Raw genomic sequence first — 18,257 nt, 5'->3', positions numbered from 1 at the left:
TTTTAGTAAGAACTAGGATGAATGCCCGCGCTTTGCTGCGGGAACCTGTTGTTTCATGTGTAATCGGATGAATGAAACACATTTAAGTTGAATAAATTTAACACAATTATGAACAAACAGAGGGATACTTGAGTAAATGAGATTGATAAGATAAGCAATTTTTTTTTATATACATTCAAGTGAGCTGGCATATAAACACATTGTACAATGAGCAGGAAGAAACTGAATGTCTTTGATTAGAAATAGATGGTTTCCAAAAAAGTTCTGTTTCCTGAAGAAACATGTAGTTCACACATAAAATTTCAGTTACCAAATCCAAAAAAAAAAAAAAAAAACAAAACAAAAACAAAAATGTGACTCTATATGGCTTTCTTACTACACAAAAATATCCCTTAGTTAAAGCATGCCACACATCATCACATTGCTAATATATGAAGTATATTCCTCAATGGCAAGTAATATACTCTCCTTAGCATGACCTCTCAATCCCCTAAGCATCTACAAACCATGAACTAAGGGTGGCAATCTGACCATGGTTCTGTATGTCAGGTCGACTCTATGCAATTGAATATATAAAATTTAAGCAGCCCCAGACAATCTCCTAAGTATCTACAAACCATTAACATTATTTGCCCAATTTTATCAAATGCTGGATAAATGATCACAATTTACTCCCTTCCAATTTCCACCTAACTCCAAACAAACAATATTGATAAATCTTTATCATCACCTTTAACAAAACAGATTACATCGAAAAGAAAAAACAAAGTTCCTATGCAAACAAATTTAAGCAGTTTCAGATAGTCTCCTAAGCACAAAATTATAGTTCAATAAAGAAAAATCCTGATCCAAAGCTCTAACTTTTTAACCCAAAATGAAAACGAAAAGCATGGAACGTATAATTCAGTTTTGTTATTAGATTCTCCAAATCCCCAATTTAAATCCATTGTAAAGATAATACCATCGACTAAGGGTCGCAATCACATAAATGGCATCCAGGTAAAACCAAAATGCATTAAGAATCCTCAATAGTTAAACTGTAAGCTAAATCAACTAAGTGCTCCGAAGATAAACCCACAAATTTCCAAACAAAGCAAAGAAATTGAAACTGTGACATGAAAACTAATTAAAGTTCATATAATGTGATTGTATCATTAGCTAAGAGGCCACATAGAATATCGGTACTGCATGGCACAAAAGCAGTGTAAAATCTACATGTTTAGGCAATATCATCACGCTTGAGAATTTGAAATGCACAAACACTGCACACACTCACACACACCGGAATTCATATTATGATCCAGAAGCTTTCAAACTACGCATCAAAAGCAAAAGCAAGATATAAGAAACGAAAATGAAAAAACAAAATGAAAGCAAAAGCAAAATGAAAGCTAACATATGTCTTGACCAACATATTTATAAGATATGGATACCACTCCACTGGACTCCAAACAGTTATGAACCAGCTTCTTCCTCCCACGACCCGAGTTTTTGAAAATTCCAAAGAAAATAAATCCTTTAGCAATTCAGAGAAATTTGAGGACCAAATCTGATTAAATTCTAGTTAAATGAGCAAAGCTACACCAATTAAATGAGAAATTAAAAATAGTTTGAATCTAAGAAATAGAAGAACGATCACACTAAGACTCCCCTAAGACTCCCAAGACGACTATATTCAAACATTTTAGAGACGAAAGGCGCATAGGCAGGTCAAATACTTTTAGTAAAATGCAATGATTTACCAATCTGACCACCAGAAAGGAGCACACAACACCAATCCGAGAAATAGGAACTTCGGGATTGAATCCAAAATCACCTGGTCAATGAATTTAATAAGTTTAGGGATTAGGTTACTGAAAGATAATTGAAATCATAAAGAAACCAAAAATGGGGGTAAAATTCTATACATGGAAAGACAGTGAAACCTAAACCCTTATTTTCAAGCTCAATATATTTTCCGTTTTTATCATGCGAAACACATCAAAAGCCAAAGTTCCCGATCATGTTTACAACGACAAACACATCACAACTTCTTGTTTTTAAGCGAAACACGTCCAAAAGTCAATAAATTTGTTGTTTTTTTTTTTTTTTTTCATGAACCAAGCTCAACCCACTTTATGATTGCAAGAAACACAAAAAATACAAAAAAAAAAAAATGCACACAGCATGAACCTTACCCAAAAAAGCTTCAAGAAATAACACAATCTCACCAGCGGTGAAACAATAATGGCCTTGCGCCAATAACCATCAATAACTAATGGGTCTGTGCCTTAAAACTTGTTAATAAAAATTAACAAACAATGGGAGCAACAAAAGCTTGTTAATAATAATTCTACAAACCATTAACATTACTTCTCGAAATTTCTTCCCCAATTTCATCGATGACAATTTTATTGATGGCAATAGATGGTCTCCTAAGCATCTGCAAACCATTAACATTACACTAACTTAAAGACATAGCAATTATACATTCCACTGTTATCGTGGTCATACATAGTCAAAGGATGCCACAATTACATAGCCAAATCCAGTCTCGACGTGAGCAAAAAAAAAAAATGTAACAACAGTCATGAAACCACCGTAAACAAATATACCTTAAAAGCCAAAGGGCCAAGTGCTCCATCCAACGATCCAAGTTTTTGAAAACCGCAAACACAGCAAATCCATTAGCACTAACTCACAGAACAACGACGAAAATAATAGCTCAGAAACAATGCTGAAATTCCATTAGCACTAATCACACACTGCCAGAACAGAGATGCTAGCAAAGCTTCACCAAAATGACAAAGACTAAAAACCACAAACAGGAAAAAAATAAAAACAGAGTTATCAGACAGGAGGAAACTGCCAGAATGATACTGGAAGGTGGAGAGAAATATATATATATATATATACACACACACACACTAAAAAATTAGAAGAAAAATAAACATGATCTTATTTGTCAACAAACAGGAAAAAGAATACAAAGAAGGCGTGGAAAGCTTCAACCAAAAACAAAACAAAGAAAAGGCTCAACTTGTAACCACACTTATGGAGGTAATTACACACGTAAGTTTGAAAGTCATTATACCTCCTGTTAGATTCTCATATCCTCACTTGGGCTCCATATGGAAAGATTTTCTTGACAGTTCCTACTAAAAGTGTTCCCTCCTTAAAGGTATAACAGTTCCTGAAACATTATATGGCAAACCAATGTCAGTTCTTATGAAAATTAAGATCATAGAATCTCAGATCAAACAATGAGAGAACATAGCAAGCAACAAAAAACATGAATAAATTAAATGTCGAAATCCAACTGACCCAAGCTTCCTTCTCACTCAATACCAAGTCATTCTTAGCTTCGTCTATTCAAGTAATATGCACATGCATCCGGCAACCCACCTACACCATTAGGACACAACATGTGTAAGAAGCAGATTAACAAACATATGCAACTATCTAAGGGAGGGAAAAGTTAAACAATGAAAAGTTGTCAGTGCCCTGTTTAGAGGCTGAGGCGGGATGCGAATACCCAGCCTACCCTGTCTGTTGCCATTCCTAGTCTCTTTACTTGTACAAATAGCTTCACCAAAAAGAAGATTTTTCAAACTTGAATTTAAAATTTTCACTTAAGTTCAACACGTCAGGGACGAATTGATTAACTACAATATCTGCTGAAAATATATGACAAAAAGTTAAGTTTGAATACTGATCAGGAGGTCAAATACCTTCACCTAAATACAATGCTTTAGCAAGCTGACCACCAGTAATCTGCACACAACACCAATCTGAGAAATACGAACTTCGGGATACCTGGTTAATAAATTTGGATTAGTATTCTGAAAGAGGATTGAAATATTAAAAAAACAAATAAAAGGGGTGAAATTCTATACATCGAATGACAGTCAACCCTAAACCCTGGTTTTGAAGATCAATATCTTTGTTGTTTTTATCACGCAAAACGCAAAGAAAGCCAAAGTTGTTGATCATGTTTACGATGAGAAACACTTGACAGCAACTTTAAAAGCATGCTTGTTAAAAGACATAAGCTATAATCAAACCAAACAGAAACATTAAATCTATTTCTAACAACAGCAACCATAATTTGCTACAAAAAATAACATATCTCAACATATTTGTCAGCCAAACTTGATGTGCAAAATGACTTGATGGGAATTCCCCCAAAATGTGCAAAATGAGAGAAAAGAAAACTAATAAGGGAAATAAATATCTCTGATGATTCCCCCAAAATCTGACCTAACACACTAAAAAATTCGAAAATAATCGACAACAAAAAGCCAGATCTAAGCTGATAGGAAAAAAAAAAAAATTTAAAAGCACTTAGCTTTCGAAATCCAGGCATGCAGCGGTAGATCCGCATAACCCCTATCCCCACTCCTGAAATCCATGACTCATACCTTTCCCCTTCGCTCTCTTTCCATCGTCATCTCTCTCTCTCTCTCTCTCTCTCTCTCTTTCTTCCGCTCTCTGTCAGAGTCCATCCCCCCGAAACCCTCCTTAAAGGACAACAAACGAAACTGCACACAACAACCCTCGAATTCACTCAAAACCGAGAAGAAAAAACCCACTTTCCCACCTCTAAAATCCATCAGCCATACCTCTCCCTGCGCTGTCTTCCCCTCGGCATCTCTCTCTCTCTCTGTCTCTGTCTCTCTCTCTTTCTCTCTCTGTCTGTCTCTCTGTCTCTCCGTTTCTTCCGCTCTCTGTGAGAGCTTAATTTCCCCGAAACCATAAATGAAGGACAGGAAGTGGAACCCTTACACGGCAACCCCTTAATTCACTCAAAACCGAGAGGACAAAATTGCCCTTCCAACCTAGTTCACATATAATGGGTTTCTTGCAAATAAGTTGAAATGAAGGGGTAATTCGTCCTAAACCGTCCGGACAAAATCACCCTTATCAGTTCAAATAATATCCTTCAAACCCAGCCCAATTCTCATGGTTTTTTTGTAAATAGCGTGAAATCGAGGGGCAAACAATTGACTGTAGCCCAATGAACAGTCAATTGCTCCCTAGTTTTAGAATAGATAATTAGCTATAAAAACGTTTTCAACATAAACCCTTTTAACTATTTTATAAACACTTCTTTAATGAGTACGCAATCTACTAGTGTTTTAAAAGAGTAATGTCAGAAAGACTAAATTTGTAGACAAAGTTTTGAAATCTAAAGGACATAAAAGTTGATGACTGATTTATTACTTATACGTTGATAAACATGCTTATTTTTATTGGTGATACATAATTTAGTTTGTATATTTAGTCTCTAAATTTGATCTCTCTAATATTATCCTTTTTCAAGATAACCAAATCATGACAATGTGCTGAGGTGTTAAGCACCGCTGTGGGCGGTTGGCTTTTGGACGTGGGAGTGTGGGGAGAAGCTATTGGGGTGCCATGTGTAGGCTGATGTGTCTGTGTGTGGCATTAGCTAATGTTTACCATGCATGGATAAAGGCCGTTGAAATTTTGAGAGCAACATCTTTGTCACACACGTGTCTTCATCGAGCTAGCAGACAATAGAATACGTACTACTTTGTCTACTTAATTTGTTCCATCGTGTGTTGGATTACATGTGGTAGTTAATTTGAGGCAAACTCCTTCCAAAATTTTATAGCGCTCGAGTATAGGATTAATTCTAACTATATAATTATAGGTAGCTTAAAAAGGAAAAATGTAAGGAGTAATCAGACTTTAATGCCCGTATTATGTGGGTATTATGATTGAAATTGAAGGGTTCTGGGTGAGAAAACGATAGAAGGGTCGTAGCATGAGTTGCAAATACTTGCATATTATGTGGCATAAGGTGGAGAGTGTTCGGTTGGACAATACCATTTTCTTTAGGGGGACGAGCTCATTCTTCCACTGTTGAATAAGGTATCTTACGTAGAAATTTCAGAATCAAAATAGTTCAATCTCTTAATCTTCATAGAAAATTATTCACATTGGTGACAGTTTAGTCCTCCAAATATATTGATGCACACATCTTTTGTATGCTTAATACATTGGATAGCTAAGGGATCACCGATTCGAATGACTTTTTGTAAGGATGAAAGAGACTGAAGTAGTAGGGCCTGATAGAAAGATTGCCTTGAAGCTTAGCTTAAACCTTTTGTGTCTATATCGTCTCATTGAGCAGAAATACAATCATTTTAATATCAGAGCTTTGAGCTAGACTCAAGGGTTGTGGGACACGAGTCACACGACTTAGAGTCTTGCAGTGTAAGTAAGCGGATCCAAGGTGTTAAGAGATCCCTATGGTCTAGTTCACCTTCCTTCTTTCTTTGAAATCGCTGGATCGATATGGTTCATTCCTGGGCTATGCTCTTTCTCTTACTTTCTTCGACGAAGATAAGGAGTCACCTTAGCTTGCCCTACTATCTTCAAATAAAGATTAAGAGATTGAACGATTCCAATTATGAAAAATCTATGTTGAAGATACGTTACTTACAACTAGGAGAATGAGATCATCCACAAAGGTGTGAATGTAAGCGTATGTTGAATGTTTATAGATAGGTGGTTTTTTATATAGAAATCATGAGTAGTTGTAGGTCTCTATCTAAAGAAGCTTAAAATTTTAGTCATCATGACCATCATCGACATAATTGATATTGTCTTCAATTTAACTATTTCTTATTAGGTGTATATCACAAAAGAATCAGTGTTATTAGGAATAGCATCACATACATAAATTGTATAAGAGAATAATTGTATTCCTCTTGAGAGAATGCACATATTCGTCCACTGTTACTACGTGTGGTGTTATATATATATATATATATAGCAAATAAAAAAAAAATCTGTGATATTAGAAGAGGAATACCATGTATTTTTTATAAGATATTATATTCACCCAATGTGCCTATGTCATTCCTCCCTTTATAGTTACGAGTGTTATAACCAAGCTATCACAATCTCTTTACAAAACATTTCTCTTTATAATCCTCCCCCTACTACTTCTTCTAATTGCCAACCTACCGCTATCGCTCTCAATCTTCATCTCCAACCTTTTTGTTTTGGTCAATCCGACCTTATCGATTTCAGAGGAAAAACAAGCTAGCTAGCTTTCCATGGCTTCAAGCATAACTAAGATTAATGTAGCCCTTGTGAATGACACGTCACCACTCCCACTAACTCTCAAAGGATCCAACCTTCTCGCTAATGGCCACCCATTCCTCACTGAAGTCCCTCTCAACATCACAGCTACCCTGTCACCTTTTAACAAGACCCCCTCCGGCTGCTTCCTTGGCTTCGACGCCGACGAGTCTAGGAGCCGCCACGTGGTCCATATCGGAAAACTCACTTCGATCAAGTTCATGAGCATATTCCGGTTCAAGGTCTGGTGGGCCACCCGCTGGACCGGAACCACCGGAAACGACTTGGAGCACGAGACCCAGATGATGCTCTTGGACAAAAACGACTCCGGGCTCCCTTACGTTGTGATTCTTCCACTTCTGGAAGGACCATTCAGAGCCTCTCTCCAACCGAGTCATGCAAACGATGACTACGTGGACATTTGCATGGAAAGCGGCTCGACACGTGTCAGCGCATCGAACTTCAGGAGCTGCTTGTATATGCAAGGTAGCGGTGATGACCCGTATAGCTTGGTCAAGGAGGCAATGAAGGTGGTGAGGGCCCACTTGGGGACGTTCAAGCTCCTAGAGGAAAAAACCGTACCAAAAATAGTGGACAAGTTTGGGTGGTGTACGTGGGATGCATTCTATCTTAATGTGCACCCCAGAGGCGTGTGGGAAGGTGTGAAGGGCCTGGTGGAGGGTGGGTGCCCTCCAGGACTGGTCCTCATTGATGATGGGTGGCAATCAATCTGTCCCGACGAGGACTCAGTGGAGGGCCAAGAAGGCATGGCCAGGATATCAGCTGGGGAACAAATGCCATGCAGGCTGATTAGTTTTAAAGAGAATTATAAATTTAAGGAGTATGAGGGGGCGTCTGGCAAGGGCTTGGGTGGCTTTGTTAAGGATTTGAAGGAGGAATTTGGGAGTGTGGAGCATGTGTATGTGTGGCATGCGCTTTGTGGGTATTGGGGTGGGATTAAGCCTGGGATTAATAGTCCAGGGATGCCCGAAGAGTGCTGCAGGGTGGTTAGTCCTAAGTTGTCTCCGGGATTAGAGAGGACAATGGAGGACCCGGCGGTGGACAAGATTGTGAGGAATGGAGTTGGGTTGGTTCTGCCAGAGGTGGCCCACAAGCTATATGAGGGGATTCACTCTCATCTTCAGTCGGTGGGGATTGATGGTGTCAAGGTTGATGTCATAAACGTAAGCTCTCTTTTGTTGTTTACATACTATTTTATTAATTCTGGTATTGTTATTTGCCTCTTGCAACTTTTTTTTTTAAATTTATTATTACTAAAAGGAGGGTGAGTGTAAAATTATTACAATAATTTAAGAAAGATGGAGTTTTGAAGCAGACACTTATGAGTAGAAACCAACATCATATTCATTATCCATTAAGACACAAGTGACTATACTTTTGAACACGCATGGGCGGAAGCTATTACAATAATTTATTGCCTCTATAACTTAATTACTTGGACACGAGTCACATGTCTTACTTATAATAGCGTTTGATATTTGTCATGCGACATTTCATGAGTTTATCGACACCAATTAACCTAGTTTACATCGTCATTATACTATATGATGTTGAATTTCTATCCCCTGCAAATCAAGATGAACTTAGGGATTGGTAGAAAACATGGCATTTTTCATAGTTTCTTAACCGTTAGTGAGTATTTCGGTATTCTCTCACATTTATTTATGACTGTTGGTATTTTCTCAAATTTATTGTCTTGTCACCAAGTTTACGAAAGTTGGTGACAAACAAAATGGGTCACTATATATCCTAGGGTCACTAACTCTATATTGACTAAATGGTGACTAATGGTACTAGTTGCCAGCAGCAAAGGTGACGATTGGGGATCAATAGTCACAAATAAAGGTGTATAAGACCATCTCCAAAGGAGATGTCAAATAGGATTAAAAGACATTTAAGGGTTCTCCAATGAATATACCATATATGATGTGGTATGTGAGTCATTTGACTTCTTGTTTTGTAGATGCCTTTTTTGACAGCAAACAAAGAAGGAGTCAAATATATTTAATTTAATTTTTAATGCATGGGTCTCATTAACAACCAATAGAACAAAAACTAAAACTAATTTTGATTATTTTTTAATAGTTAATGTAACTCTAGGCTCAATAAAATAATAAAATAAATATTTGACACATCCATTGGAAAAGAAGAGAATTTAGTACTTGTATTCAATTTGTCACATCAGCCATCAAATAAAATTTTGACATATTATATTTGACATCTCCTTTGGAGATGCTCTAAGGGGTCAATAGTCCATTATTACTAACGGGTCACTAGTGCACCATTTATAGTGCCTAAAAAAACATCATCATCATTGGTAATGTCAGATTGCAAAGATGAATTTGTATATCAGATTGGGAAGTTAAATCGTGAGATTTAATTTCTAGTTGAAGCATTTCATGCCGTGGTGCAGTTGCTTGAGATGTTATCCGAGGATTTTGGCGGTCAAGTTGAGTTGGCTAAAGCATATTACAAGGCACTGACTGCTTCTGTGAGGAAGCATTTCAATGGCAATGGGGTGATTGCTAGCATGCAGCACAGCAATTACTTTATGTACCTCGGAACCGAGGCCATAGCCCTTGGACGTGTTGGTATGTAGATTCTTTATATTCCAAGCATGTATTCTGCACTCTGAAATTTATTTGAGGTTTGTGTTGATTTACATCCCAAACTTGTAAGTGGTCAATTTTCATTGTGAACTTCTATTTTAGTCCATTATTCTTTTGAACGTTCATAAATAACCAATTATCTTTTCCCGTTGTTAGAGTTTACATTTCCATTTAAATGTTGTCACGTGGACAAAGCATGAGCCTATCAAGCGGGTGAAAACATCATTTTACCGCTCTTAAATATTTGTTGCTATTCTAAGGCCAATATCAAACCTGTACAAAGAAGAATTGGGTTCACGTGAGGGGTTTTAGTGAGGTGAAAGTTGTATTTAACCTCGATGGAGGAAGAATGGTGATCGTGTTCAACCTCAATGGAGGAAGAATGGTGATCATGCGGCAAAACACGTTACTAATTTAGATGGAATTTTCAATGTAATCTTGATTGATTGAAAAAATAGAGAGATAATTGACTATTTGTAAAATTTCAGGATCGTAATTAGCTGAAATGAATGTTTATTGTGAAAATTAATGGAGTGGTACAAGTTAAAAGAGAATAAATCGAAGGTCTAATTAATTTCCTAACGTCTACACGACATTATTTTTTTTGTATAGGAGATGATTTCTGTTCTGAGACGATGGAGCAAGCAGGTGGGACATATTGGTTGCAAGGGTGTCACGTGGTGCACTGCGCCTACAATAGCCTTTGGATAGGCAACATCATACAGCCAGATTGGGACATGTTTCAATCTACGCACCCGTGCGCTGAGTTCCATGCTGCATCAAGAGCCATATCTGGAGGACCAATCTACATTAGTGACTCTGTTGGAAAGCACAACTTCAAGCTTCTTAAGAACCTGGTGTTGCCAGATGGGTCCGTACTGCGATGCCAACACTATGCCCTTCCTTCTAGGGATTGCCTATTTGAAGACCCTGTGCATGATGGGAAAACAATGCTCAAGATATGGAACCTCAACAAAGTAAGAAACCCTCTAGAAATAAGGGAAGTCATTTCGCCACAGTTTTTCTTTTTCTTTTTTTCGTTTTTACATACATGTGTTATTTTTTAAAGAACAGAAATAAACATTGGTGCGTGAACAGAAAATATAAATGTTTTAAAACTTATTTCCCTGAGAGAAGCTGGTGTCGGTCATATGACTTGTGAGTACTTGCGTAACTTGCAACTGCTAATGGTTGTAAGTCTTGTAATTGTGTGACTTACAACTGTTATAGGTTGTGAGTATTGTGACCACTGACATTGGCTTTTCTCCTTTCAAAATGTAGTAATGTTTCGTAAGCTAACTAGCAATATAACCCTAGGGAAATGAAATTCACAAACCCCTCTGAACACCTACGTTATTAATTTATGTTCCTTGATTATTCTTAGATTTATTCAATCCAAATGCTAGAGATTGAGAGGAATGTAAAGAGGAAGAAAATGAGTGGTGAAAATCATTTCCCTAGCCTAAATGCTTGACCCTTCTTAGTTGTATTGCCAACTCAATGTTTTCCTGCATGTATTTACAGTACACTGGAGTTTTAGGTGTTTTTAATTGTCAAGGCGGAGGATGGTGCTCTAAATCCAGGAGTAACAAAATTGCCCCCGACTGCTCAAAGTCTGTGACCTGTTTGGCTAGCCCAAAAGATGTCGAATGGAATCAAGGGAAGAATCCAATTTCAATCAAAGGAGTGAACACATTTGCTGTGTATATGTTCCACCAAAACAAGCTGAAGCTCTTGCAGCCATCAGAGAAGATAGAGATTTCACTTGAGCCTTTTACTTTTGAGCTCCTCACCGTTTCGCCGGTGAGGGTCTTGCCGAAGAAACCGATCCAATTTGCTCCGATTGGATTGGTCAACATGCTTAACACTGGCGGTGCAATTGAGTCAGTAGAATTTGAGGAACATGAAGATTCCCTTAGTTTGGTGAGAATTGGAATGAAGGGTTGTGGAGAAATGAGAATGTTTGCTTCAGAAAAGCCAATTGCTTGTAAGATCGATGGGGAGGGAGTGAAGTTTCATTACGTTGATAAGATGGTCAAAGTCCAGGTGCCATGGCTTTGTTCTTCAAGGTCAACTTTAGTTGAGTACCTGTTTTGAGCGAATAGGAAAAAATTGATTTTGCTATTTGCAATTTCAATCTGAAATTCAAATGTGTTTTTTTTTTTCACCAAACAATCTGATATGTTAGATTGGTAATGTCACTCTGGATTTTATATTAGGAATGTGTTTTAAATTTACGCTAATATAACATGTTCAATATGTTATATTTGATAGTATGTAAGAGAACAATTAACATAGCAAAAAATAATAATGATTATGTTTGCACCATACTTGATCAATCTTGAAACTACTAAGCACTGGTAAACTTCATACTTTTAAGGATCCACTAAGGGGTTCATGTTGAGGCATCCCTGCCGAAGCACAAGAGTTTTCTTTCAACCAGGGGACCAATCACAACACGATACATGTCAATATTATAATAAAACTCATAGAGTTCCACATTAACTACGGACAAAAGCTAGAGACTCTCCTCAATTATAAAAGAAGACCATTCTCCTACAACAAATCCCTAATGTCATTATTGTACTTAAACTACTCATTAGAACTCACTAATGATGATTATGCTTGAACCTATGTATTTGTGTAAACCCTTCACTATTAATGAGAACTCATTTACTCCGTGGACGTAGTCAAACTTAAGGTGAACCAAATACATCTTGTGTTTGCTTCCCTATCTCTATCTCTTTATATATTTATTCTCACTAGTGACGAGGCAACCGAGTAAAGATCACAAACTTGATACTTTACGTTATTCTAAAATCTCGTCGATTTTGTACATCATCGAATTACAATTGCTAAACTACATGTTTTAACAATAGGATGTTTGTATCTCCTGAAAATATTTTCAATATCAACCACCTACTTACGGCGGCAAATCCCTCTTGGTCAACAGAAAAATATCAATGACTTTCTTTCAGTTGGTTGACAGAAAAGCATCAATGTCTTCCTTCGGTCGTGAAGATGTTCATTTTTTTTTTTCGAAGCTTTAGAATTGATATCAATGTACGTTCCAATTAATAGATTCACCAGCCAGTAGAGAATAAGCCAATAAGCCAATAAGCCAATGTTGTAGTGTAGTAGCAAGCTTCAAGAAAATCAATTTCAAAATCAGATCCCATTTGACTGTAATTGTTTTGGATCCTGACGAACTTTACTAGCCCTCCAACTTTGGAAGAGGATTCTCTTCGGATCCACTTTGTGGGTTTTTATGGATTTCCACATTCTAGTCATTCATTGTACATCGTGTGACTAGTTTTCGTCAGATATTATTTGTGTTTAATTTTAAATAAAAAAAAAATCAAATGATTTATGACCGCACGATACACGATAACGGACTAAGATGTGGAGATCCCTAAGATTCCCACAAAGTGAATCCGGATGGCATCCAATTCCTCCAACTTTAGCTGCATGTTCAAATCACTATATATAATGTCTCATTGAAACCACCGAGGTCACGTACCTTTCTTCACCAATGAGTTCTTGAAAAGCTGTAATTGACATGGCACCCTTAACTCTATTTTGAAAACAAAGTCTCAAGTGTACAAGATGTCCATAAAGAATGAGATTTTCTTATGTCTCATGCTATACTATTGTTTAAAAGTAGTGTTTTCTTTCTTCTAAAAATAAATAACTGATGACAAACCATAATTATCCACCAATTTCAAAAATATTTAAAAACAATTGAACAACTAACGTTTAATATTTATATTCAATATCGTAGGATAAATGTGTAATTGAATAGGTAGACAGATTGTACGAAAAAAAATAATGGTTTTGCCCTTGAAAATTAGAAAATGATATTTTATGTAGGATTTCCTAAATATTCATTTCTATATCACTTCATAAATTTTCCATTTTTAAATTTTCATGAAAGAATCATGAAATTTTACAAGTGTGGGTGGTTGTTTCTTTCTTTGCATGGTGCCATATTTTTCTTCATCCATTTGCACACAAAGAAAATAACGAACGACCATATGGGCAAAAAAAATTAAACTCATTGTCGAGTATGTTTATAAAAAAAAAAATTAAAATAAATTTGCAAATCGCTGTTTAAAAAATTCGGAAGAAAATTAAAAAATTAATTAATAAAAGGCATAAGATGAACAGCTAAGATAACACCAAGGTGCTAAGCATGTGTTGTATTTTATCACAAAAAGTTAAGTTGCACTTAGGATTAGAATTTTTTTTTTCCCCTAAAAATGGGGGACAATTGGCGGCAAGCCACGATTATTCACTCCTCTTGGTTCGGAGAGGTGGGGGAATTTCACCTTGCCTATAGCCAAGCAGACTCATCAACTCGAAGCATCGAACCCAAAACCTCCCACATAAGATTAGAACAAATTAATATAAGTTATAATTTGCGTTGTGAAATTTCTAATGTTGAGACTCTATTCTCCAAATGGAAACACTTCATCTCGCGTGTAACAATCAATGCTTTAATTACCTGAATTTCAAGCCCGCCATAATTAACTAAACTTTTAGTGGAATTTTGAACATCTTTTCCCAATTATTTTTGTATTTAAAATCGTATTCTACACTAATCAACATTAAAACAAAGAGGAAAGTTTGAAACAAAATGTAATAGGTTGACGAAAAAATTGCTAACTCCTATGATAATCCACCACTTGCTCACAATTCTTTTGTTTACGGAAAAAAATGGAAAATTAACCCTTACTATTGGGCTTTTTCCCCAAAAAAAAAAAAAAAAAAAAAAAAACTTTACTATTTGGGCTTTTACCCACCCGCAATCCAACCCAAAAAGAAAAAGGAAACATATCAAGAACAGTGGAGGAATCAGCCTCTGCGGCTCCGCTTCAAACGCTGGTCAATTTTCCTTCGGCAGCTCCGTCGCGGCGCTAACCCCAACACAATCTGCTGTTTGGAAGCTCAGAAAACATGACGGAAAGCACCGGAAAATCGCAGAGAAAAATCCGAGCACGATGAAGACGACGGAGTTCATGGACAAGCAGATCATGGACCTCTCTCGATCCCACTCCGACGATTTCTATCAGCTTTCGTACCCTCAACAATTCGATGACGACGACAAGGACGACGAAGATTTCGTTTCCAGCTTTCAGTTCCACCCCGGACGACGGGTCGTCTCGCAGGAGCCGCGTATTTCCGCTCTCGAGGTATATGCATTTCAAGTTTCAGCTAAAGCTTTAACCTTTCTGTAGGTAACTTGGAAATTTTGAATTTTAACTGGAATTAGTTGTTCTTAGTTAAATTATTTGTGGGTGTTGGATAGAATTAATTAGTTTAATTTTGTATTAATTAATCAAGTTAAATTCAGTTCAATGTAAAACTGTACATTGATGCAATTTTAAATTCTGTTCGATGTAAAAATTGCAATTTGAAGTGAGATGTGGTTGAATTTTGTAAGTTTTATCTTTCGATTGGTGTTCGTGATTGTTGTGGAGTTTCAAGTGAGTGCTTGCTTGCTTCTGTTATGAATCACAGCGTGGCAGTTCTGTGGACTTCCTCAACCTTGCAAAATCCGGAAGCAAGCATGTTGACAGGGCTTCCGAGGATTCAGCATTGATTTCGGTGATAGAACGAAAGATGGACGAGCATTTTGGAAATCTGTTGCACGGGGTGGAGGGTCTCAGTGCGCGAATTTCTCAGCTGGAGACTCGATTACGCCGGCTGGAGAATTCTGTTGGCGACTTGAAGGATTCTACTGAAATCAACCATGGGAAGGCCGATGGGAAACTGAGGCAACTAGAGAATATGCTAAGAGAGGTATTGTGAAATTATCTGTTTGGTCGTTTATCCGGTCAGTTAGGTTGCATTGTTGTATGAGTCAAGCTTAGCGGATGGATAACTTGGGTGGTACATATTGGATCCTAGGGGCACAGAATTGATATTGATGGCAAATTTATTATGTCGAAGTTCGTATTTAGCAGGTCCATAGCCAGATAATTGAAATTATCTGATTTAAATGTGTGCATGTGAGAGCTCGACTTCAGTAACACGAGGCACAATGTACTCAAGTGACCATGATTGTATTTACTGGAGCACCAACTGTGACAATAGTGTTCAAGTAGTTGTCGGATTTTTCGTTTTGAACTGTGAGATGTTAATGATTAAAATCATGTTGAAGGCGGTAGGGAACTAGGTTTAATTCTTGTTGCAAGTGATAAACAAAAAAACGGAGAAAGTAGTGTGCAGGAGATTCTGTAATACCTGCCAACAGCTTCTTGACATGGTTTGTGTTGCTTTTAAATAAACTGCAGGTTGACGGTGGTATGCAGGATTTGAGAGATAAACAAGAGATAACAGAGGCTCAGTTGGAGCTTGCAAAGCTTCAAATGTTAAAGGGTTACCAGCAATCGGAAAACCAAACGAACAATGTACAAACAGTTTCAGCTCCAGGAGTACTGTCCTCGACGCCTCAGCAAAGCTACCAACCGCATTTAGTTCAGGGTCCTACCCAACAAGTTCCTTCGCTTCCTACTGATGATCCTCAAACTCTATCCCATCAGAATTTTCCACCAGCACAGGTCCCCACCCAGTCACCTGTGCAAAATCCACAACCCACACCTCAGATGTACTACAGCTTTCAAGTACAGCAGTCTCAACCGCCGCCCACTGCACCGTATCATCTTTCTCCTCCAGCACCACATCCTTCACTAACCTCACAATTACAGCAGCTGCCTCAACAGCACGCTCCTTTCAATGCTGTTGACCCACAAGCCCAGTTTTCTTTGGTTCATAATCCCGGAGAAACCTCCACGCCATCTCAAAGATATCCTCCAAGCTTCCACAAGACCTCTAATGCACCTGGCATGGCTCTCCCAACCCAACAACAGCAATATGCGGGTTCCATTCAGTATACGCATGATCAAACCGCAAGCAATCAGTACCCGGAGTTTTCCCCTGGCCATATGCAGCCAGTTCAACATTCATATTTTGATGATTTTCGTTCCCACGGTGGATCTCCGTCTGACAACAGCGGTCCAAACATGAAACACTCACTAGTCTTGCCAGCCTCATTAGACCGTTCTGGTGGAAGCAGCTTTTCGAAACTGCCAACTGCCAAGGTTTTGCCACATGCAATACCCATGGCTGCTAGTGTGGATAAGGAATCGAGTTCCAGTGGGACTGGAAACAGAGTACCAATTGATAATGTCATTGATAAGGTTGTAGCGATGGGATTCCGAAGGGACATGGTCAGAGCAACAGTGAAGAAAATGACTGAGAATGGGCAGTCGGTGGACGTCAATCTTGTGCTGGACAAGCTGATGAACAATGGAGAACAGCCTCAAAGTGGTGGATTTGGCCGGTAATACGTGGTTGCCGTTTATACTTTGCTTCATGATTTATGAGTGTGATATTCAACAGTATGCTTTTATTTCAATTCTTTTTTCTTCTTAATCTGCTGTTTTTCTATGTGCTATGTCTAATTACCTCCAATTTTCTTTTTTCTCTCCTTTTTTCTTAATGTAAATACTAAATAGCGTGTAAATATGAAATGGTTGGTGACATTGAAATTTGTTGTGTTGTATTTGTGAATGTAACTTTCACCAAACGTTTGCTTGGATGTTTTGTAATGGATTTTTCACGAGGAAATCGTTCAAACTTGGATTGATTTCGGTCGATTGAGTTGAATTACGAATGTTACTATCAATACATAAGCATCCAACTCAAAATCAATTGACCGATTGACTGGACGATGACGGGTGGAAGGACCCAAAACCAATTGGTTTTTCAAGGACACGCATGGAGCCTATATCCTGGTGTTTTTGAGTATCTTATGGTGGGCTATCTGTAGTGTTGCTTGGGGTGATGCAGATGGACCTGAACTGGAAAGGAACACTTTGAAGCATTGAAAGGAGTGACAGCCGGGCTTTTTTAATTCACAAAGCTGTGCAGACTTTAGGGGCGTGCTAGTGGCTGCAGAGTTATAATATACAGCCTGGGCATGGTACGATTTGGGTTCGAGATGGGAGTTGTACGGTAACCATGGGCAGAGCCAACTTTGGCCCTGACTCAGTTTTTTTGTGAAAAATTGTAAGGTAAATTACACTTTTATACTTCAGGTTTGAACTTTATTTCATTTCCTTATAATATCTTCAAAACATTTCACTTTTATACTTTAAGTACTATTTTATTTCAAAATAATACATCCGTTACATTTTTCATCCATGGATCCGTTAAATGCTAACGTGACTGCCATGGCTACCAAATGTCTGCTACGTGACAACTAAAATAATTTTTTAATTTATTTTTAAAAGCCTGAAATTTTTTTTTCTTCTCCTTCTTCTCCCTCCCTTCTCCTTCTGGGTCTGGGTTGCAGGGGGTTCCCTTTTTTTTTTTTTTTTTTTTTTTTCCTTCTCCTCCTTCTTCTTCCTTCTCCTCCTCCTCTTCTTCCTCTTTCTTCTTCTTCTTCTTCTGGGTTGCAGGGGGGTTCGGGTCCCCTTTTTATTTATTTTTTCTTCTTCTCGTAGGTTTTTGGGTTCTTCAGGGATG

The 18,257-nt window shown here is 37.7% G+C and overlaps 2 protein-coding genes and 1 long non-coding RNA gene across 3 annotated transcripts; 2 read left to right on the top strand and 1 right to left on the bottom strand.

The window, feature by feature from the left end:
• Positions 1–3,073: 3,073 nt before the first annotated feature.
• Positions 3,074–3,782, bottom strand: LOC137712502 (uncharacterized). The gene is made up of 3 exons (XR_011065225.1): positions 3,711–3,782; positions 3,304–3,565; positions 3,074–3,172 (listed from the first exon to the last, which is right to left on the bottom strand). It is a non-coding gene; the product is annotated as an uncharacterized lncRNA (long non-coding RNA).
• Positions 3,783–7,070: 3,288 nt separating this feature from the next.
• LOC137712464 (galactinol--sucrose galactosyltransferase-like) lies at positions 7,071–11,822 on the top strand. The gene is made up of 4 exons (XM_068451533.1): positions 7,071–8,279; positions 9,530–9,707; positions 10,338–10,702; positions 11,250–11,822. Exons 1-4 carry the CDS (start codon positions 7,071–7,073, stop codon positions 11,820–11,822), a joined length of 2,325 nt encoding a protein of 774 aa, XP_068307634.1.
• A 2,739-nt stretch (positions 11,823–14,561) lies between these two features.
• On the top strand, positions 14,562–17,177 carry LOC137712930 (transcriptional regulator DEF1-like). Its single transcript, XM_068452134.1, has 3 exons — positions 14,562–14,917; positions 15,246–15,527; positions 16,022–17,177. Exons 1-3 carry the CDS (start codon positions 14,726–14,728, stop codon positions 17,072–17,074), a joined length of 1,527 nt encoding a protein of 508 aa, XP_068308235.1. The 5' UTR covers positions 14,562–14,725; the 3' UTR covers positions 17,075–17,177.
• Positions 17,178–18,257: the final 1,080 nt, after the last annotated feature.

Source organism: Pyrus communis, chromosome 13 (genome assembly GCF_963583255.1).
Source record: "Pyrus communis chromosome 13, drPyrComm1.1, whole genome shotgun sequence".
NCBI lineage: Eukaryota > Viridiplantae > Streptophyta > Magnoliopsida > Rosales > Rosaceae > Pyrus > Pyrus communis.
Note: the sequence above shows the minus strand (reverse complement) of the source record. Positions and strands in the feature narration are given on the sequence as shown.